The sequence below is a fragment of the Echiichthys vipera genome (genome assembly GCF_963691815.1).
Source record: "Echiichthys vipera genome assembly, chromosome: 20".
NCBI classification, from domain to species: Eukaryota; Metazoa; Chordata; class Actinopteri; order Perciformes; family Trachinidae; genus Echiichthys; species Echiichthys vipera.
The window spans coordinates 11,295,251-11,318,715 of NC_139845.1; the positions used below are offsets into that span (position 1 = coordinate 11,295,251).

The 23,465-nt window shown below is 41.1% G+C and overlaps 2 protein-coding genes across 2 annotated transcripts; one reads left to right on the forward strand and one right to left on the reverse strand.

Moving 5' to 3' along the window:
- Positions 1-77: 77 nt before the first annotated feature.
- On the reverse strand, positions 78-15,822 carry LOC310962464 (uncharacterized protein). Its single transcript, XM_083934936.1, has 24 exons — positions 15,548-15,822; positions 14,065-14,267; positions 13,673-13,777; positions 11,939-12,034; positions 11,605-11,715; positions 10,500-10,623; positions 9,595-10,060; positions 8,912-8,979; positions 8,576-8,822; positions 7,196-7,413; positions 6,473-6,698; positions 6,224-6,372; positions 5,387-5,478; positions 5,099-5,256; positions 4,853-4,998; positions 4,333-4,585; positions 4,121-4,236; positions 3,800-4,025; positions 3,220-3,359; positions 2,859-3,108; positions 2,512-2,636; positions 1,136-1,388; positions 864-970; positions 78-190 (listed from the first exon to the last, which is right to left on the reverse strand). Exons 1-24 carry the CDS (start codon positions 15,585-15,587, stop codon positions 183-185), a joined length of 3,927 nt encoding a protein of 1,308 aa, XP_083791062.1. The 5' UTR covers positions 15,588-15,822; the 3' UTR covers positions 78-182.
- A 1,945-nt stretch (positions 15,823-17,767) lies between these two features.
- On the forward strand, positions 17,768-23,458 carry LOC310962575 (TERF1-interacting nuclear factor 2-like; the record flags this gene model as incomplete). Its single annotated transcript, XM_083935079.1, has 8 exons — positions 17,768-17,777; positions 18,591-18,793; positions 18,994-19,098; positions 19,323-19,418; positions 19,531-19,641; positions 21,153-21,207; positions 21,454-21,470; positions 23,429-23,458. The coding sequence occupies 8 exons, from the start codon at positions 17,768-17,770 to the stop codon at positions 23,456-23,458; spliced, it is 627 nt and encodes a 208-aa protein (XP_083791205.1).
- Positions 23,459-23,465: the final 7 nt, after the last annotated feature.

Here is a 23,465-nt window from a genome sequence, read left to right on the forward strand (position 1 = left end):
ATGAAGAATGTAGAAGTATTTGAATTATGTACAGGGGAAATCAACTGCACAACAGAGCCGTTTCTGTAACAGGAACAGTTTCTGCTCGAGAGTCCTGGTTTTTCCTTTCCGGATGTTCCTCGTCAATCTTTTGCTGTTTGGTCTGGTGTCTTCGTGATTTGACTCTACGATGACGGACAGTTTCAGGTCTCTGGATCAGACAAAGTACATTTTAGGTATTAAAATGTAAAAATGACTCACAAGCTATTTCAATGGGAATTTAAAAGTGTTGGTTTGGCATTCAAGCTAGTGATCTTTGGAGTTTTCTATTCCTATTACAGTAAAAAAAAAGTTTTTAATAAAACTGAAGGTCACACAGACAGAGACTTCTTGTCGAGAATTACATGAAAAGCTCAACCTCTTCATTTTCATTGTAGTAGTTGTTTCGATACTGTTCTTGCTTTTACAGTTTCGTTTTTTATTACCATGTAAAGTTCCTCTGAGTACCTTTGCAAGTGCTTTACAAAAAAAATGTTATGTATGTACTATGTGGCTAGAACCAGCAGCCAGTTATCTTAGTATAAGAACAGACAAACATCCACATGTCAGGATCTATATTGCTCACTAATCAACATGTTATATCTCATTTGTTTCATCTGTACAGAAACTCAGTAAAAACAAAACATAACATGTAAAACAACGAGATGTTTTCACACTATTCGTATGGATAAAAATAATAACAAATAATGTGTTATTTACTGAGCATTGAAGGTTGTTGTTCCAAATGGGAAATGGGACAATTTTACCACCAATATCATCCATTTGATAATGCCACTTCTTAACGCTAACATGATGGACAACAGCGAGGCAATGTGACTTCTTACCTATGTCATCGGCTGCATCGTCAGCCAGGGGGTCAGAGTTCATCGTATACTTGTTTCCAAATATTTGCACCAACTGGTCAAAGAACTTGCATTCCTGTTTCTCTCCTCTGAAAACACAAAACATCATTTCAGAGCTTGTTAATTAATGTGTAATATCAAATGTTATGAGATTGGAAACATGCTTAAGAGGATAAAACCGTATTAAGAGTGTGGATGTTTAGCCCTGCAGTATGAGCTAATCACATCCCCCATCGGTGAACAATTGCACTTACTTTCTGCCTTCTAGGAAGTGTCGGAAATTAGCCCTCAGCCTCTTTATTCTGGTCTGACATTGCCCGGGAGTGCGCATGTAGCCCTGGCTGGCCATGACCTCAGAGATCTGGATGAAGATGTGTTTGTTCTTGGTGCATCCCTTCAACGTCTCCTGGATCTCCTCGCTCCCCCATATGTCCAGGAGGGCCTCTGTCTCCCTGTCGCTCCAGGCCTGCTTCGAGCCGTCAGCCACCCACTGGGTACTTGAGGCAACTAACGGAGCGGAAGTCTCAGAATGAATGGTTTTCCTCTAATTCAACACACAGTTATTGGAAATGTCTTCCATCAAAATTATTTGCTTCTCAAGAGGGAGCTTTACGTTGTTTCCATTTCTTAAAATTAAGTTGTGGTTGATTACGGTTTTCCCACAGTGAGTAAAAAATCAAACAAAAAAAGTGGTCGGAAGCACATCTTCACTTTCTCCCTCATTGAGATTTTCTGCAAATCTGATTTTCTTCTGCAAGAAACGCACAAACCGCCGATCGAGATGACTAAAGACATCAGAGAGAGGACTATATGTCTGAGCCGGTCGACAGGAGGCGGCAGGGCAGCGCAGCCCCATGGCCGATTTTGCGGTATGGCAAGTGCAACTCCCAGATCACTGCGGATGCATGGACAGACAGAGTTAAAGTTATAGTTTCAGCTTCCTGAGCCTGGTCTCATTCAGACCCAGACTCAGATGAGGAATAGGTTGTCCACTAAAATCAGCAACTAGCAGGCGTATCATAATGGTTAGTGTAGTTGGCATCTTTTTTTTGTTTCTGTTATTTGTTAGCTTGTAACTATCAGTGGCTGACAGCTATGATGGCAATGTGTTCTCTCTGTACTGACAGCCTGATTTGCACGGAAGGTTTCAGGAAGGTTTCAGGTTTCTTTGGCGCTGTTGAGACGAAGTCAGTCCCCCGTCGAATAGTGTTTCACATATTAGTCAGCAACCGGTTTACGGAGTAGTGACGTACCAACTAAAGATTGGCCGGGATACGTTTGAACCGCGAGAGAAGTGCACGGACATCTCCTACTTCAGGAGAGGAATGTGAAAACAGTTTTTTAGTAGTTAAACTTCCTCTGTGCCTATAAAACGGTATCGGTCATGTGTTTTGATTTTGGCCCGGAACCTAATTTATTTTGTTCTGTTTTGATTCGAAAACTAAAACTGAATAAATTAAGCAAAACCGGCCTCTTTTGTTGCCATACCACTCAAATTAAAGCTAGACTGTCACTACAGCTGCTATGACTGCTGTTAAAAATCTATTATAGTCAGTTTGATCCAGAACTCCTGGCCTCCACTGGTGTCACTTCATATTTTGAAAGATTTACAGTTTTTGTAAAGCTTCACCTTTCTTTTGAGGGCTCTCATCCGGCTCATCTGTGACCGACATGTCTGTCACTGAGACCGAGTCGTCCACCTTTAGCTCCTTCCGGAAGATTTCATCCATCTCACTGAAGAATTTATAATCTTCCCTGAATTTAAAAAGGGAAAACAACAGTTAGCCTGTGATTAGCCAGCAACACTTATCCCACCAAAATCCAAAACATTTTCCAAGTACTCATTAAGGCCTTTTTTTTACAAATTGACATAGCCTACTGATGCTACAAAGGAAAAGCTAAAGGATGTATATAAATTGTTCTAATTTTAATAAAAAAAACGTCAACTATTATCAAAAGGGTATTGTCATTACTGACTTTTCGTGGAGGAAGCCATGTTTAAGGCGCTTAACGCGGGTGTAGCACTGCTCTGAGGTCCTTATGAATCCTGTGTCACTCATCTTCTCGGAGATGTACTCAAACACGTGGCGGTTCTTCAGGCAGCCCCTCAGGGTGAGCTGGACGTCGTCTTCACCCCAGATCTCCAGTAGGGTGCGAGTCTCCTGGTCTGACCACGGCGTCTTTCTGCTCAGGTCGGTCAGGAGGTGGCTGGCTGAGGGCTGCTCATCTAAATGGAGGATCAGAAGATTTATTTTTTGGCTTTAACCTTTGAAATTGTTCACCCTGTACAATCCAAGAGTGTGATGATACACATAGATTTGATCATACTTAAACCTACACATGTCAGGATCATTGTCCAGAAGGGGTAGTAGGGTGGTGTCATCAGCAGTAATGTCCATGTCAGCATACACAGAGTCATCACCGAGCACCGGAGCCAGGAGGCTGAAGTATCGAAACACAGTGGAACGTCCTCCACTTCTGGAAAAATGTCAATCAAATGCAAACTGGGGTGGAAATGGTGGTCTTGAAGGGGACATATTATGCTAATCTTCAGGTTTATGCTTGTATCTTCTTCTACAACATGTTTACATGCTTGTATTCACCCTCCGTCTGAAATGCACCGTTTTTACGCCTGTCTCTTTAAGACCCCCTCCTGAAAAAGTCCAGTCTGCTCTGATCGGTCAGCATTTCGGAGTCTTTTGCATCTGTTCTCCCTGCATCATTGCATTCAGGGATTTACTGTAACTGCAGTGTAGTGGCACGGTCTTCCTGCCTGTCCTAACGGCTTGTTTAAAAGCACAGTTTCTGAATATGGGCTGTGTGCATTTCTCTATTAATTGAGCATTTTGATATGGGACTTGGCTTTTTTCTGACAATCAATGAAATTCTTGCAAACAATCACTCAGAGTTTGATTTACCTCCGGCTGTTGCAGTATCGCCTGAAACTCTTCTTTAACCTCTTGATCCGGGAGTGGCACTGCTCCGTCGTCCTGGGGAATCCCATGGCGGTCATTTTCTCTGCTATGTCGGCAAATATGTGCCCGTTGCGGACGCAGGTTTTCAGACTGTGCTGCACGTCGTCTGCAGCCCACACCTCAACGAGGGCGACCGTCTCCTGCTCCGTCCATGCCGTGTTCACACCATCTGTACCCATTTCCAGTGGATGCAGCAGTTAGGAAGACTCACTGAATTCTGTGTGAACAAAGTAGTGCTGTGTGAATGAAAGAAGATGACTGTACCTTGATCCTGGTCCGCTTCGGTGTCCTTTTCATCACACTCGTCAATAGAAGGCGCCTCCGGTCCGAGTATTTGTTCCAGGTGGGGGTAGAATCTATAATCTACATCTCTTCCACATCTAAAAGGTGTGAAAAGATTTAATAATTAGAGTCGTACTGGATTATATTTGCACAAGATAAACAGGCGATTTGATAGAAAGAAAGAGAGATCTCACTTCTTCTTTTCGTAGCCCGTGCGAAAGTTGTTCCTCAGTGCCTTGATTTTCCAGCGGCACTGCTCCGACGTCTTTGCGTAGCCGAGGTTGCGCATTCTCTCCGAAATGTCAGCGTAAACATGTCCGTTGCGGATGAAACCCCTCATCGCCCTCTGAACATCTACGTCGCCCCAGATCTCGATAAGCGCCAGGGTCTGCTCATCAGACCATGCGCTAGATGATGGTTTTTCTGTTGACGTGCTAATTTCTCCGTCTTACCGTGGAAACAAAACATTCATTAGTGTCTGTACCGGTTCTGGCATGAATGCACAACTTGCCAAGTAACTGTAGTTTCAGCCAAGAAATGTAATTTGTCTTTGTAAAGCGTAAAAATACACCATTAAAGTGGTCGCTATGATGATTCAGATTTTCATTTTGCTTTCATTAAAAAATGCTTCATTAATCAACTTTACAAGTATAGTTTGAGTTATTATCTGCTATCGGCAGCACAGAGTTGATGAGGTGTTTTTGATTTTTTTACCTGTTTCAGTCACTGATTCACCATTGGAGTCTTCTGATATTTCGATGGAGTCTGTTAGCACAGTGGAGGATGTTGACGGCTGCTTGTCCAGGATTTGTTCCAGCAGATCATAGAATTTAAAGTCGACTCTGTCAGTCCTAGATGAGCTAAAGACAGTGAAGGCAGCTGTATTAACACACACACACACACACACATGCCCCGCCGACAGTACAGATCACAACATGAATATTTATGTGCAGCCTTCACCTCATGTTATCCTGACACTGCCGATAGGTGGCTTTCAGCCGCTTGATCCTGGTGTGGCACTGCCCTGCGCTGCGGGAGTAGCCGTTGGCACCGAGTTTCTCTGAAATCTCGTTGAAAATATGACCATTGTGTGGGAAGCGTCTCATGCTGTCCTGGACCTAAATGTACGGGAAACTGTTAGTAAAGGTAGCAATGTGATAAGGGTACTCAAAGGTCCCCTGCTGTGCTCCTATGTGCACCAAGAGTTAAAGACATAACTATGTTTATTATAACATTGCTGTCCTCTACCTGCGGGTCTCCCCAGATCTCCAGAAGGATGATGGTCTCTCTATCGGACCAGGGGACTTTCCTCCTGTCTTCCTGAACACCCACAGCAGACTCTGAAGAGGCACACACAGAGAACAAAACTCTTCATTGAATTCACTTCACTTCCCCTTCTATTTTATTATTGATATTAGAGTTGACTATTTTATTTTATATTAGCTACTGTACACTGCTCTCTAGTCTTTTTTCTGTTTTGACTATGCCCTGATGTTGTTGATGCGGTTTTGTAAGGAAAATTATGATATTTTCCCCCCTATACATTTCCACATGAAGAGCTCTTTTCCAAAACGAGATAAAAGCTAAATTTCTAAAATTCAATGCTTCATCAATGTTTCATGCCAAATCACTATATTTCGTGTTTGAAATGGTCCTCAAGATGCAGTTCATTCCAAACCGCGACAAGCACCAAACCTATTTTTAGCCTAAATGCGATATGTCCTCTCGAGCAATCAGAAGCCAGTGAGCGTTCTGTGCGATCCAACATGGCGGCGATCTGAAGCAGGAGAGTTTTTTGTTTCGTCCGTCCGTTCAACATGTTTAGACTGAGCCAATAAACCATTTTGACAAGACAAATTGAATATTACCCAAATATGTGGGTCTAGGTAAAAAAATTGAATTTTCCCGAAAACTATTAAAATGGATTTAGAGCGTTTTGGAAAAGAGCTCCTCACATATTCTAGTTTTTACAGAATATTGCTGAATGATCAGTCAGGGTATAATGATTAGGTGGCCGGTTGGTGACTTGTTATCTGAGCTCTGCTTGCACACCTCCTGCTGTCAGTAAAGAACATAAGCGTTTACCGATATCCTGATGGGAGAAGTGTGGGAAGTCGTTGTCCTCAGGCTCTCCTGGTATTTCCTCCAACTGTGGCACTGAAATGAAGTCCTTCACTAAAAGGCTTCCCAGTTCGTTGTAAAACTTGCACTCAACTTGCTCTTGTCCTTTCATGCTACATCGAGGGATAAGGAGAGAGCAGATATATATACTGTAAATTAACAAATATCACAATCTTTTCACTCTTTTTTTTGTTGTGTTGTGAGTGCACATACTTGTTTTGGTAGCATTGCCTGAAATTTGATTTCAGCCTTTTCAGCCTCGTTTGGCACTGCTCTGGTGTCCGGGAGAAGCCCTGGGCGGCCATCTTGTTGGATATGATGGAGAAAATTTGTCCAGTCCTGTGCGTTCCTCCCAGCTCCTGTTGCATCTTGTCTTCACCCCACGTGTAGATGAGCGCCAACGACTCATAGTCTGTCCACGGAGCGCTTCTAGTTCCTTCTATAAAAAAATCATTCACATTGTCAATTGGAATTTTTTTTACATTGTAATTTCAGTGGAATTTGTCATTTTATCATAACCATGTAATATGTTTATTGTGTGCTTTAGGAAGCATATATGGATATTTAGACAAAATACATTCATAACGCCTGCTTTAATTTGAAATTTTTGATCAAATAAAGAAAACTAGAGATGCAACAATTACTAGATTAACCAATTAGTGGACAGAAAATCAGTCTGCTGATATATAACCGATTCATCGTTACAGTTATTTCTCAAGCAAAAATGCTGAACATTTTCTGGTTGCAGCTTCAATATGAGGATTTGATGCTTTTCTTTGTCAAATGTGATCGTTAACCGATTAGATTTAAAAGGTCCCATATTGTAAAAAGTATTTTTTCATTATAAAGCAGATTGAGGTGCTTAAAAAACAACTGAGGGTATCAAAATGCTCAATTTGAGCATGACCTTGGATTATAAGAAATGATAACACGTACTTTCACTATTTTCTGTTGCAGCTTTGTGTGAAATTGGACCGATTTCCGCTCGGCTCGTTTGGCCCAGAAACTGTAAATCCTCATCGCCGTCTTGGGACTCATCTTCATCGATGACCTCATCGACGTCATAGGGGACCTCAGGATCAGCTGAGGGAGCTGAGGAGCAGAGTACCCGCTTCAGCTGCTCGTAAAATTTATACTCCAGCCTGGGTTTTCCTCTGGTGTTAGAGACAGGGAGAAAAGCAACGACCATTTTGCTTCAATTCGCTGCATTGTTTCACAAATTATATGGCGTTATATTCGTGCCACATTTGTGAAGGAGCAATGTGAGATTTTGAGCACATACATTATTTTTTGAAGAGAAATTCAATTCAATGCAATGATAACCCCTCTCACTCAGTTTTAGTCATTTGCCCCAACACAAACTCCTGCTCGCTGCGCTGCAGACCACTACAAACACACTCTGAATCTCTCCCTAATGTGCACGCCCAACTGTTTCTGTACGCTCGCTCAACTTGGCACAGCGTTACAAATGTGCCACAATATCAACCAATCGGAGACTTGGAGAAGCTCAATTCAGATTTGCTGTTTCGTCTCCAATCAGATCGCTAGTAGAAGTATTTGCAGCGTACATCCCGGAAGCATTAAGAAAAATCAACAGACCAGAGTGGAGTTGTTCAACTAAAGCTGGATTCATATTTTTTATTATTTACTATCGTAACCGAGGGTTATAGTTGCCACACTCACGTCACTGACACTTCCACTCTGTCCCCTTCAAAATAAAAGCACTCAAGAGGAAACTAGTTTACACTACTTATACTGTACAGTGTATTATAGTGCTGTGTCACGTTGTTTGGTTTAACATTATGTTCCATGTATATTGAAACATCAGCTGTTGTGTGATGATGTGGTTTGAAGATAGTGTGCAAACTAACTAACGTACAAACAGTCTTTAATAAAAGCAACACATACTACTTAAATGTGGCTGTGATGGGACATTTTGGTGTTGCTGTTCAAAACACATTATCCAGTTATGCGAGCAGGAGTTTGTGTGAGGGCATGAGTAAGTTAGTGAGACTTAGTGAGAGGGGTGATTATTGCCCATTAAAATCAATAATAGCCAACATGCAAATACGTTTAGTGACCACAGAATATATATTTTTGATCAAATGAAATTATGTTTTGCTTGCATATAATTTCTCTTCAAAATATAATTGATGTGCTCGCAAAATAAATTTTTTGGTGCTCAAAATCTCACATTGCTCCTTCCCTAATGTGGCACAAATATAACCCCATAAAATTCCAGCTATGGCAATTATCTGACAAATTGCAATGATTGGACAGGAAGAGAAGCAGAGAGGAAGGTCATTTAACACCTACTTGTTTTTCTTGCGGAAGCATTTCTTCAGTCTTTTGATCCTGGTCTGACACTGCTCCACCGTTCTCATGTAGCCGCTTTCTGCCATCTTCTGAGCGATCTGCGTGAATATGTGGCGGTTTTTCAAGCAGCCCTTCAAAGCCCGCTGCACGGAGTCCTTCCCCCAGATGTCCAGCAGAGTGAGTGTCTCCTCGTCCGACCAGGGAAGTTTTGTGTCCGTCACAACTGGGAAAGAACCTTCCTGAGAGTCTGAAATAAAACGAGAAAAGTTACTCAAAGACCTAATCTTAGAATGACATACAGAAGTATCCACTGATCCACACAGTAACTGTACAAACCTGTATAATCTCCCCATATCGAGATTAGAGGAGATTCACCTGAATTCTCATCATCCACTGACGAATCTCTGTAAAGAAGTTAAAACAGAAATAAATTAAGTATTTTCCCTTTAACATGACCAGCAGTACAAACATGAACCACATCAAATATTCAACAAGAGTGGACATTATGCTGCAATTGGAGACAGTGGTGCCCTGAGCTAAATTCTACCATCAGCAGCCAACATGACAATGCCAACATGTTGATGTTTAGCAGGTATAGTATGTTGGCATGCTAACATTTGCTAATTAGCTATAAACAGCTCAGGGTGGTGGGAATGTTATTCGTTTTGTAGGTTTTGGTATTGGACAAATTTAAAATGTGACCTGATAATGACACTAAATGAAAATTCAGGGGCTCGTTCAAGTGATGAGACGTTACTGCCTGGGAACAAATGAATGTTTATACAAACTTTTATGGCAATCCATCAAGGGGATGTTGAAATATTTCACTGAATAAGTGAATATGACAGCAAGGATATCTCTACCAAATCATTCTTGCCAATCCATCAAATAGTTGTTGCGATATTTCAAAGGTGGGGGACCAACAGACCGACACTTCAGCCATGCTGCTAATGTGGATAAAAAGCAAATGGAACCATGGAGTGGTTAACAAATCAAGAAGGAAATTTTGGCAATCTTACAGGAAAGGGGTCGCCGCCGCAGGCTGTTTTGTGGGAATGTCCACGCCTCCGCTCAGCTTCCTCTTCTTGAGAACCCGCGTTACTCTTTGACTGTTATCATTGGTTGCTGAATCCGTGCCCGCAGTCTCATTAGACGCAGTGAGGTCTATGGTTTGATCACTTGGTTGTGCACTAGCTGAGATTTGCACCTTCCTCTCCTGAGAAATGTTCCCGCCTCTAACCGGCAGCTGCCTGCCGCCGGAGTCTCTTGGCTCCTTCTGTCTTTGTCTCATTGTCTCAGAGCTCCTCCTGCTCTCCCCCTCCAGGCTGCTTGTATTGTAGAGAGGGTCGAGATGTCCTTTGTGCTCTGGAGGGTTTGACTCTTTCAGAGCAGGTGAGCAAGAGGCGGTGTTTGTGACAGGTTTGGTCCCAGGAGGCAGAGACAGGGAGGAGAGGATGCAGTCATCCATTGGTAAAAATCTAGGATCTACAATTTGGAAAGAATACGGTTAATTAAACAAAAATCAACCGACAACAATAAAACACAATATTCATCTTGCATCTTCAGCATCTCTTTGAAACCTTTTAACGCTGTCTTAAAAAAACATTCTCTGCTCTGCGTGATTAAAAAACTGTACAGTAATATTATATCTGCTTAGGGAATCATTATTTTGGAAATTATGTTAAAAAAAATACATTAACGGCTAATGCTTATTTTCAGATCCATGCTAACGTATTTAAGGTTTCTACTAGAACATGTTGACATGTCATTGCAGCTGGGAAAGGACTGTAACGGCACTGTAGCTGCACTTTCTACCTATGTATAGTATAGTTGTGACATCGAAACCCTACAGAAGTCCTGACGGCTAGTTTAAAGACTGTTTCAATATACAGTGTACAATTACACAACCATGGGCCCACAGTACCTTTCTCTTCAAAATGGCCGAGGTTTCTGTGGTGTTCTAGTACAGCCTTCATGTCGTCTGGCGGGAAAAATGATTGTAAACCGCCATCTAGGAATGAAGAAGCGTCTCCGAGCAAAGCTGCCAACTGAGAAGAGAGATCACGTTACTAGGGTTAGTAATCCAACATTCATTTATCCTTTTACAGCTAAATGACTCACAGAGACTTCACATGAGAAAGAAATGAATTTGATGAGGGGTTGTGTGTTTTCCTTGACATGCATACATCACTTTGTGTTCCTATAAACCCGTGTCACATGAGGAGCGTCAGATTAGAACCGCATGCGGCCTTGCAGACCCACATAAGAAATAATCAAGCGTGATGGCCTAATGAGCACTTTTTGTTTTATAGTATTTAACTGCCACTAATCTGCCACTGCTGCAGAAAAGGAAGAGAAGGAGGCAGTCCACTGGGACACTGTGTTGCACCTGCACCCAGTTAACCTTCCTCTATATCTGTCTCTGGGTCAAAAGTCCAGACAGATGAGCCCCTGCACTGTGCTTGTGTGCGACAGTCAGCCTTCAAAAGAAATTTTATAAAAAAATGAAAGCAACTAGAATAATGCCAAAGCTGGATTCTGGTGATATACTTCTCTGTGTTTCTTTGGATTTTTCTGATGGGGGAATGCAAGGCAGGAGGCAAAACAAGCAGTGCAGACCTCCCGCAAAACCTGATTACCTCCACAGGTAGCTTCACAACAACACTGCATAGGGGAGGTAAAAATAGGAATATAACCGTAGCAAAAATATGACCTGTTACAAAAGTGTGAATGTCCGCAACAGTGTGGCTGTAAAAGGCCTTGATAGTAGCACTAAAGGTCATTCGATCTCTAAAATCGGTTTCTCTTGTAAGCTTTGAAGTATTTTGCACCAATTCAGCCATTAGTTTATCAGATAGGTCGGTGACATTCAAATAAAGAAATAGTAGGGACAACTAGGACCAGTAACATGTTTGAATTATCTGAAGTTACTTTAAGAAAAGTGAAACAGAAATGATAAGAATGTAAATTATTTTTATGTAATTGGCTGATAATTTGTTCCAAGCTAGAGTTCAAGAGAAATGTGGCACCTGTGTGAAGTCTGGAACTGGCAGCAGCTCCTTCAGTCTTGATATGAACTCCCACACCAGCATCTCAAGTGCTGCATCGTATTTTGGACCAAAATATACAGGGAAGATTTCCTGCACATGAGAAAGAGAGACGGACTGATCAGCATTTAAGAGAGTATATGATGCAGTCAAGTCACTGTGAGTACTGACAGACTTTTGTCAGTGTAAATGTGGTGTTATAATGGCAGTATGCAGAACAATTATTTTGTTTATTATTTAGAGGAAGACTTGGAATTAGGATCCTTTTTTTTGTTGTTTTAGGAAAGAAAACAACACAAAAGGAGTGCTGTCTCACCTGGAAAAAATAGTTTCTTTCAGAGGGATCCTCCAGTAATGAATGCACCAACTCCACAAAGTTTACCTCGGATTCCTCCACCTGATTGATGGTTACCTGTTACCACAAACAAACACACACACACACAAATATAATAAAATGTTTAAACAGTATTTGCAAATGAATAAACCGAATGTAAAGAGGAATTTAGTAAATCAATGTAGTATATATACAGAGGTGTTAACAGTTTGTATGTACAGTCTAAAAAGGTAAAGCGAAGAGATGACGTTGAGATGGAGGTTGCTGTCCTGGTAACAAGGGCTCTCAGGGCTCCGACCTTTCTCACTGCCGTCAGATCTTAATGACTGTGTTGGAGCTGTGTGTTGCCACACAGTCGTGCATGAACAGGGAGCACAGGAGAGGGCTGAGCACACAGCCCTGGGGTGCACCGGTGTGGAGACTCAGACTGGAGGATGTGGGGGAGCATATCTGCACAGCCTGGGGTCTGCCCGTCAGGCAGCTCAGGATCCAATCATAGAGGGCAATGTTTAGTTCCAGGTCCCTGAGCTCAGTGACAAGCTTGGAGGGAGGGTGCAATGGCGTTGAATGCTGATGTCTAAAAAACAGCATTCTCAAACACATGTTGGCGTCGTCAGTTGATCTATTTGGGCTGTTTGCAAACTGAAGTGGGTCCAATGAGTCAGGGAAGGAGGTGGTGATGAATATTTTGACTAACTACTACTATAGCTAATGGGCTGTAGGCATTCTGACAGAGGGCCTTGGTGGGGACTACAGAAGGGAGCAAAGAGGTTAAAAATGTATGAGACAACATCTGCCTGTTGGTCTGCATACACCTTGAGAGCTTGACAAGGAGGCCATCAGGTCCAGGTGCCTTCATTGGTTAATCCATTTAAAAATCCATTTGCACACAGCTGCCTTGGATATTAGTTCTGGGCCTTTTGTACTTCCTTGGCTGCAAAGTGTGCATAAAATGTGTTCAGGTCATTGGGAAAAGATGCAGACATTACCTCAGCACTGCTGGTTTCCTCATGTAGACTGTACTTGTTCTGCAATATACAGTTCATGGTGTTGGAGCCACTTTGTCCCTGTATTGTGTGTATATTCTGTTTTTACTAGTATATGTTATCTGTATAATATTGTTAAATATGTTGTTTGCATAGCTAGAGTTTGCAAAAAAAACAATTCCCCCCTGGGATTATTAAAGTATTTCTGATTCTATCGTCTCTCTGCACTGCCAATAGGTCTCCGGAGTGCACACCAGATTTTGCCGTATTGATCTAAATCACAGAACCATCTAAGAACGCGCTATAGCAAACTGATTGGGAAAGGTTAAGCGCTTTCGAAACATAACTCACAGTTGATTCGAAGAACCATCTGTCAATCAAACTCTCGCCAAAGTCAATCAGGAGAAGAGAGAAAACCTATTTTCCATCAAGAAAAGCCTTCAGTGTCGCTCTCTTCTCCCACTGAAGAAAACTCTCCAGTTTTGATCAAACTGATGCTATTTCCGCTGCCAATAGCTCCTCACAGGATGCTGCTTGGCCAGATGACTTCTAGTTTAAACAGAAAATGCATCACCTGCAGCCTGATAAGATGGGTTTGGGCGTGACATGTCAACGTGAATCTTGCACTATCTCGTTTCATTGGGAGGATTCGGCTGCTGGGCAAGGTAACCAGTAAACTTTCACACATGGAAGAAAACAGCTGATTGTTAGCCAGCGACAGCTTACTTACATGGTGATCCTTGGCAGTGCTGACTGGAGCTTTAATTCTGTCCAAATGTGGCTGAATGGTCTGCATGTCCACTGGGTGCTCACCTTGACACATCTCCAGAACCAGCTGAATGCCCACACACACACAAACAAACAAACAAACAAACAAACAAACAAACAATAAGTCCTGGAAATGAAATTGTGTTTTCTTTGTGTGTTCTTTTTCTTCTTTGTTTGACTTGTTGCTACTCTGACTTGTAGGGGAAGAAATGAAATAGAGATATAAGTGAGAGAGAATACTCTTACCACTTATCTATTCAAGAGCTAATTAAAATAGTTTTAACTTTAAGAACTCTAGGAGACAGACACCTGAAAAAGGTGTACGTCAGTATGACTAGAGTACTTATTACTGACCCTGGCCCTGAGTCCCAGAATGAGCTGTGCCCTCTGACTGTAGCTCATCAGCTCTGGGACCAGTTCTGTCACCATGGTAACAAACTCCTCCAGCATCCCATAGTGGTCCACAAGTCCCTGCTGCACTACTTGCCACACTGCGGCGGATAAAAGCTGCAAGGGTGGGGCCAGGAGGCGTAGATAGTGGACTGGAAGATCATGACCTGAAGCAGAGGAAGAGACAGAAGATGTATCAACATTATTTGTCACTGTCAATTAAAACTACTTTCATCTAGGGAGGGTTACTGTGGGTACAGTGTTTCAAATTAACCACAACCTCATGTAAAGCAAGAGCAGGAGTAGACAACATGTTTCATGTCACCCAATAACCAGGTGACATGAAACACATGCACAAGTCTCTACTGGTCGCGTTGTAGTTTCATGGTTTATATTCTTCATCAGAGGTCTTTTGTCAAACCGTTGAGGAAACATGTCAGTAGGGTTCTAACGATATAAATGCATCTATTGATTTTGCCACAACCTTTATATCTTATTTTTAGAGAATGGGCGATATTGGATTTTAATATTATCTTTGCATCCGTGTGATGAAGTGCACACATGGACATCTATTATGTGTGGTAAGATCAAAAGACCAAGAAAAGCTACCAATGGAACATAAATGTAATCATAATATCACAAAATAAAATGACATTCACTATAATGGAGTTTTAAAAAAAAAAAAAAAAAACTAGATGGTGAAAGGGAAATATTACAATGTGACAAACTAAAACTGATGGCTATATAATGTAGCTTCTCCAACATGCAGGAATGGACTTTCAGATGTATGCTATAGTTCTTTTACGCTGCAACAGAAAACACTTTAATTAAATCTATATGCTATAATACGTGTACAATAGCTTGGTGTAAGTTGTTCTTTACACTTAGCTGTTAAAGTCCAAAGCAGCAGTGGCAGGTCACTTACTACACTCCATACACTGTAATTAATCAGCAGCTCTTCAACAAGCAATCAGTGTCAACAACATACACCTGACATAGTATGCCAACCAAGATCACACTATGCACAAGTGAGCTTGATTTATAGTGGCAAAGTGCCTGCTGCAATCATGAAAGGACAGTGCAGCACTCGGGTGTTTTGACAACAGCATCCATCAAACTCAAAACAAACTCACCTCTTGTTGAATGTTGTAAAAGCGAGCAGCCTATTGCATTTTTAAAACAGGAAGCTATTAGCAACACGCACTATATGGTGATGGTCAGATCAATACTAAACGCCAACTACTCCAGCAGATCAGCCTCTGATGGAGTGATGGAAATAAGCACTTGAGGTGCTAAAACATTGAGCTCACTGTGGATGAAATAAGTAGTTAGAAGAAACCCTGCAGGGATATTATGCAGAACACAAGCAGTCAATTTAAGGTCCCTGTGAACTCACTCATGACAACACAGAGATCATTAGAAAAAGGTGATTTTTCAGGGCACGCACCTCGACTGTTTCCACTTTCAGTTGTCTCTTTTATTTCCATTTAGGAGCTGAGAGGGAAAAACACGAGCAGATGCCCCCCCCTCCTCGGGTTGTAGCGATAAGGAAAAATATTAGAAAGCCTATGTTACAAATGCAGCTAATTTCTGATTAGTAAAACAACCATCAGCGATCTCCTACCCACAACAAAAACGCGTGTGCAATTGTGCAGGACGCATCGACGGGCTCTTGTTTTTAAATCTCGCTTTGGGAGGAGGCAGAACAAAGGTTTCTGGTCTCATCCGCTTCAGTCCAGATCACGGCTAGCCCTCTTTCCGGGTTGGCTGACGAAGACCGGATCAACCAAGCCCGGCAATTCAGATTCACAACACAAGATGGCGCCGCCGCTAGCTTTCCATTTAGCAGAGGTTTGACTTAAAGGATGTGTGTGTAGATGTGTCTGATATTTTATTTTGAAGGAAAGGTAGGCTACTGCAATTTAAAAAATATATACTCTTTAACTTAGCTATGTTATTTCTGTTACCTAGGAAAGTTCAGTTAGTATTTGTAAACATTGTCCATGGAGCAGTTCCAGACTTTATCTGTGCTGTAGTTTTTGGATTTGGGAAAGAGTTGTTTCTGTTTATTTCTACGAATATTATTGAACTGTCTTAGGAAACTAAATGAATCGATTTTGAAGTAGAATTACATTAAAAAAAAAAAACTTGTTTAAAAAAACAATTTAAACACAGAGTTACAGTATCTGGTATATCACTGGGTTATTTCAACCAATTCAAACACCATTCACTTACTTCTGATATTGTTGTAAATCTTATTTATAACAATGCATCATGTTTTATAGTTGATCATACGTGTATGTGGAAAATATCAATATGCAAAGTAACTAGAAACTAGCCTAGACAAATTAAATAGCCCATAAGTATCTAAGTAAAAGCATACAATCTAAATACTGATGGAAAGTACAAATACATTACTTGAGTAAATGTTATAACTTTTAACAACTTTATGTATTTGTTTATGTATATTTATGTGTGTATGAATCTATTTATTGTCTGTATGTATCTTATGTACATCTTATGATCTTAATGTGTCAGTTGGTGCAAACAAGTCATTATTGATGGGGGAAACTCAATGTTATCTTAACTGCCCTTATATACACCTCAGTGATTTTATTTTCCAGGCCCTGTCTGCAGACTTTTGTCATAAAACTGAGGGAACGATCTCTAAAAAAAAAAACATTCTCTCCTACTAAAATGGCAAGAATGGGAGGACTTGAATACATGTCAAGAAGGACCTGAATAACTTGTGTGCACAAGTCAACTTCATCATGCACACAATATCACCTTTCTAAAAACACACAAGGATGGAAAGTAGAGAAGAAGACAAATCAGCCAATCATAACAGTGAACACCTCATCGAAACATATAAACATGTAAATAAAAGGGCGGCCGGTGGAACAGTGGTTGGAGCATTCCCCCCATGTCAAGAGGCTTAAGGGGGTAGGGGGGTTTCCCTCTTTAAGAATGGCCCTTTTCAAAGTGTTATGTTGTAAATAAAGGTTTCTAGGATTCAGAGGATGTACACTTTTCTTTCCGTCAAGGACAAAACCAAATTGTTAGTATCATCAAATATGCAAGTAAAATAACAGGCACCACACAGTCCTCCCTCTTAGACCTTCCCACACAGGCAGTCAGACATAAAGCCACCACCATCTTACACAACCCCTCACACCCACTCCACAACTCTTTCCGACTCCTTCCCTCAGGCCAGGGTCCCTTTAGCAAGGACAAACTTAGTGAAAAAAACATTTATCTCATTCCCATAATCATCATCAAAATCTCACTATGAAATATTTTAATGTTTTATCCTGTATTTACTTGTGTCTTTCTATATCTATCTGTTGTTTGTTGTATGTTATGTTAACTTATGTTTCTTTTATTGCAGAGTCTGATTTATTTGGAAATGTTTTCCTCAGCACTTGTCAGGAACAATCGAATCTGTAACAGGAGTTTTCCCTTTATTTGTCGCCCATCTGTGTGTGTGTGTGTGTTTGTATATACATATTTAGGCACATATTTAAGTAATTATTTGAATTTTATTTTGAAAACCGGAAACAGGAAGTGCTAGCTAACAGCATTTCTTTGTTTTTGCTAAAACCAAAACGTTAGTAGCTAAATGACTATCTACGGTTAACGAAACTACGCTAGCTAACGCGCTCCTGCGATGGATAAAAGTAACGTTAGAGGTCTGTAAGACACTTTTACGGGTAACGTTATTCTTATAGCTAATTACTTATTGGAGAGACATTTATAGTTCGTAGTTACACGCTACCGGTCTGCTGTCTTCATGGCAGGTGCCAATCAGCGTTGAGATTGATTAACGTTAACAGTTACCATAGTTACCTCCACCTAGTGTAACAGCTATCCATCCTCTTATCCAAACACAGCGCATTCATTTCAATATAAGAATTGGAATTAAAAAATAAATGTGGCTTTATGAAATGAATAAAAATAGTCCATTTCATTTTTTATTGCCTAACTTATTTATTTTAAGATTTATTTATACATTATCATTATTTGTTTCACTTGTTTATATCATTGTAAAAATAAGATATATTAATATGAAGCAAATATTATTACAGTAGTGGAATACAATAAGAATACAATATAATTTACAAAAATAAGCTTTTACTTATTCCTATTTCTTTTCAGATATGTTAAGTTAATATTGCGTTGTTGTTCTTTAACCTTTTTTTGTATTATTATTACTGTTTTTATTTACAGGTTTTTCCAAGCCTTTATTACATATAGGACAGACAGGAAATGGTGTGATATAGGGGGAGACATGCAGTAAAGATCCTGCGGCTGCTGCCTCAAGCCCTTCAGCCTCTTGACATGGGGCGAATGCTCCAACCACTGTGCCACCGGCCGCCCCTTTATTTACATGTTTATATGTTTCGATGAGGCGTTCACTGTTATGATTGGCTGATTTGTCTTCTTCTCTACTTTCCATCCTTGTGTGTTTCACTGCTTGCATCTGCTGTTAGATCTTTATCTCCCTCTGTCATCCCTGCGCCTCCTGGTTCCTCCACTGAGGTTGATGTCAGCCTGTATGTGGCAGGTGGCCCAGGAGCGAAATGTACACCAGTATGACAAACTGGCCGAGTTCATCATGTTGGTGACGGAGATGGTCCCAGAGCTTCTCAACTACAAACAGAAGACTCAGCTGATCCTGGGACTGAAAGCTCGGGTGAGTGAACGTGGGTATTGAGACTATTTGTGGATATACGCTATTTGCCTATTTTATAATTTATTGTTAAGCAGTCAAAGTGGAGCCTACATATTAAAAGGTCAAAGTCACCCAAGTAAAGCTCCTTTTTAAACACAAGAATAATAATAGAAGTGTTAATTTTAAAGTTAAGTATAAATGTTTGATTCTGTGTTTTTCAGCTCATCCTTGAATTATTAAAGAGGATGGATAATGTTGACTGTGAAGTGATCCAGGATCATCTTAACAGTTTCCAACAGAGGACAACAAACTGCACGCATGAAGAGGTGGGAAAGTTAATAGCAGGAAGTTTAACATAACGACACAGTGTCATTGATGTCTAACAGAGCTATCTGCCAGAGAAAAACTGATTATATGGCTTTAGGTATTGCTTAAACTGAAGTATTTAGTTTACTATCAGATTTAGCGACAGAAATGCATTGGCTCTTTAAAACTAGGCGAGAAATTTAAATGTAAAACTGATAATTTATGTAAATTGACTTCACGACAGGACCCAGATGGAGAGGTGGAGATTTCAAAGTCAGCATTTGTGGAGCTGGTTCAAACATTGATTAGAGACCAATCTGAAAAAGAGACATTTTTCAAGGTGAGTTTTACCCGAACATTATTATTATATTAAGGTTCTTCAATGGTTCAAGTCATTAATATATGCACCAACCTGATGAGTTTATCCTTTGTTTATGTTGTTTATGTTTAAGGAGGTCTTCTCAGTACTGTATGGGGCTCGTTTTGATACAGCCCTGCAGATCCTGGTGTGGGAGTTCTTCTACCGACTGGAAGAGTTCCTCCCAGTACCAAGTTTTTCACAGGTAGGCAGCAGCGTGAAGATAAACTGACCTTCCATACACTCGTTCCCTAAATGCTGTCTGATTAATTTACAGTAATAGCTTTTGTTTACTAAAGGCTTGTAGAGTAAAATGTTTCTGGATTGCAGAACTGCTTCTTCAGCATCACTAATGAGTTCTATTTCATATAGGGTTTTCCCACTAAGAGCTGTTGCTATTGGGTTTATCCCTGTGTGCAGTAGGTATATGTATGTATGTATATTAGCCGGCTACACTCTGCAGTCCGCTAGCCCGCCCAATCTATTCACCAGATGTTGTCTGCCATCCCAGACAGAGATAATAGCTCTAATAACAGAATAGTCAGAGCTCCTGGAGAAGGATTTTGTCCCTTTGTGTTTCCGGAGGGGAGGTTAATGAGGGTTGTTACTCCAGGTGGAGAGAGCCCAACTCTCCACCTGTCTTTCTTCAGCAAATCCGTTAGGTGAAGACCTTTTTCATGTTAGACGTTAAACACGTGTTGGGAGTGTTTCTGTTTTTTTATACCCTGATTTGCTTCTGATCTTGGGGTTTTTCTGAGTGAGCTTCAAAAGCTGTCAGCAAGCGGAAAGTCATGGCTTAAGTTGTGTAGTAAGCACTTATCATAAGTGCATGGGGAGTTAGGGATACCCCAGCAACTTGTGAAGCTGAAACCAACTGGATTTTGCAGAGCAGCCAGGTCAGTTGGGAATCCTGACCACCTTATACAAATGTATGCCAAATGTCAGAATATGATGATAACAGTATGAAAATATTAATATATGGAATTTGGCATACATTTGAATGGGGTGGTCAGGATTTCCTTACTGCCATAGCAGCCATTTAAGTTTCCCAAATAGATCAGATCAGAAAATGGCTGAAACGGCCTGAATGTTGCACCAAAGACCCTTTCTCAGAACCTGAACCTGAAGTGCGACTCTATACAACATACTTCATTTTTGGGGTCAATATAAGTGAACAAGCAGAGGATACTGTTATTCAATTATCAAAAAGAATGTATTATATGTATACCCATAACAATTTCAGAATAATTAAAAACCAACTAATTGTGGTGCATGTTAGCTGATGTGTCCATGTGTGGAGAGGAGGAAGAGGAGGAAACATCACTCTTTCTCCCAGAGCCCTCTTCCTCCTGAGCCCTGACCGTTGGAGGGTCCTCCTCGCCCGATACGACACCTTTTTGGCCATCCTCAGCTGGCTGGTCAGGGAGCTCAGGGCGATGACTACTTTTGCATACCTGCAGTCCACTTGGCCTTTTCTGGAGTCTGAGGGAGCACAAATTCAAAATGCACCGTGAGTGTCTTGACTGAGTTTTGGTGTCGCACAATACAGACTCAGTCTTTAAAGTACATATTTTCGAGTTACTTACACTTTGAAGTCTCTCATTGAATTTCCTCTCTTCCTCTAAGTCCTCCATTTTCTCCTCCTCCTGGTACACAACAGGAGTTTTGTCCTCGGTCTCGAAGGAGTAGTTATCCCGCCTTTGCCTTTTGGGCCAGTCCTTGTCATGGGTAGAGGTACAGACCGAGATTGAGGCTGAGGTTGAGGTGGAAGGTGGGTATAGGGTGGAGGAGAAGGGCTCATTTAATTGCCCCAGCTCCTCAGACTGGGGGGCATCCAAAATTGTGCGTAGTAACGGTTCACCACCAGCTTCCTCTGAAGCCGGGTGACCTTCAGCTGGCAGCGTCTGTAATTCGCAGACATCTATGCACACTTGTGGTCTGGGAAGTGCGACTGCTTAGTCTTCTTCTTTGCTGCACCCCCAGTGAGCGTGATGCTATTCTGTTCGTCCACCTCCAGGTCCAGGCTATCCTCAGGTAAGCCAGGAGGGAGATGGCCTTGCGCTTCCTGGCCTCATCCAGATTCACCTGGAACTCGTAAATGTCATCTTATGGTTGCAGTAACTAAGATGTCTGGCGAGTCTTGCGCCGCGATATTTGCAGCCCAAGACTGGACAAGGCCCTCTGTCGATGTTTACCCATTTTCTGGCACGTTTTAGGAGGCTCCTCCACATTGCATACATTGTGGGCCCTGCGGAGGTGGTTGACCAAAGCTGAGTAGTCATTTAGACAGACTGGTATGACATGTATTTGTGGACTTTTGCAATGTCATCTGAAAAAAGAAATAAACAGAAACATACTTAGTTGATTCAAAAATATAACCCCTTTACAGACATTCAGACTATGATAATCAGACAGTTTTTACCACTCTGTACAAATGTTTTATGTTATTCTATTCAATAGTGTATTTGAATATCTCTGCATACTGAGGTCCCTAAACAGTCTTGAATTACATCAATTGGGTTGGACTGAAAAACTGAGACTCTTGTGGAATCAATGAGCCCAATTGTATTAACGTGTTATGATGTTAGTCTCCATAGTAGCCATAGTTCAGTCCATAGTCAGTGTAGTGAGACCATTTTTTTAAACTTCAATCATTGTATAAAATGACCTGTTGCAACCCCAAGGATACTCACAGCCTCTTGAAACTTTACATCAACAACAGAACAGAAATGCTCGCCATCAAACCGTCAAAAAATGATATTCTTGCAAAAATCTCAGCACGTCAACAATTTTTGATACCAAATTACAGCATGGAATGTTCCACGGTGTTCCTCAAGGACTGGGTGTCTTGATATTATATTTGGGGTTTTCTTATTCTCGAGTGGTTAAAATGGTTAAATGTAGCACCGAATGCACAACAAATATCAACCCAAAAAGTACTGCAACAACTTATGAGACATAATAAAGCATGAGAATTGCCTCCATCATGCACTAAGTCCTTAAAAATCTATTTAAATTAACAAAAAGAATGAACACATTAAACATTAAAAAGTGTTTACTGCTTAAATGACGTCTCAACCTGTAGGGCAGCGCGCGGGGATCCCAATGAATGTAGAATAGTAGTTTTGCATGAAAGGCCCATCCCTGGTTCTTACACAACCACATACAACACGGAATATAAATGTAGATCCACATATCAAAGCATGATCTTCTTTTCCAGGTAATCTTCAGAGCATTCTCCATGTTAGACCATTCATCCCTTGACGATGAGTTTGAGCAGTTTGTTTCTGACACTGAAGATCTGAAGAGGATTTTGCAGCATCAACAGGAGCGGCAAAAGTTGAATAAAAGTGATAATCTTTAATTTCTCCCCATTACAGTCAAGGTCCACTGAAACCAATTTTTGTCTCATTAAAATCTACTTTTTTCCCACTCAGCATCTTATACCCACATGTAATCTAGAATTGCAATATTCCCACTGTTCTGTATTGAATTCTCTGTAATCTCCATTTATTCTAGTGCCTCTAACATGAATGTAATATCGGTTTCTCAGGTGAATTCACCTTCATGTCAGACACTATCCTCTCCACGCTCGCATCTAAACAGACTACAGTGGCTTCTGAAGATTACGTTGATCAAAAATTGGATTGGGGAGATGGCAAACAAGACACTGAGGAATACAAGACACTGAAGCAAGAAAACAGCTGGAGCGGAGAAGACATTTGTGAGGATGATTGGGAGACAGACAGCAGTTCTATTGAACCAAACTCTGGGCTGTCACCACTCACTTCCTCTCCCTGTTCTGAAGAAGCTGGTGAGGCAGGTGACATTGGTGAGCATCTCTTGCATCGTACATGATTTTCTGGACAATTTGAAAATGATTCTTAAATCTGCAGCAGGAAGGACTCAGTAACAATGGGACAATATCTTTGCTTGGTATGCAGATTCTGTTAAGTGAATAAATGACTAATTTGCTGGTTTCCCGTTGGCAGAAACAGCTGGTGAAGACACCTGTCAGCTAGTGGAGGA

Bases quoted from the DNA above. Each gene is read 5' to 3' on its own strand.
- LOC310962464 (XM_083934936.1), bottom strand. From the start codon at position 15,587: ATGGAAATAAAAGAGACAACTGAAAGTGGAAACAGTCGAG. The intron at 4,999-5,098 runs GTGAAGGCTGCA...CACTGTCTTTAG, and splicing joins CAGTGTCAGGATAACATGAG to CTCATCTAGGACTGACAGAG. The intron at 971-1,135 runs GTAAGTGCAATT...TTGTGTTTTCAG, and splicing joins CACTTCCTAGAAGGCAGAAA to AGGAGAGAAACAGGAATGCA.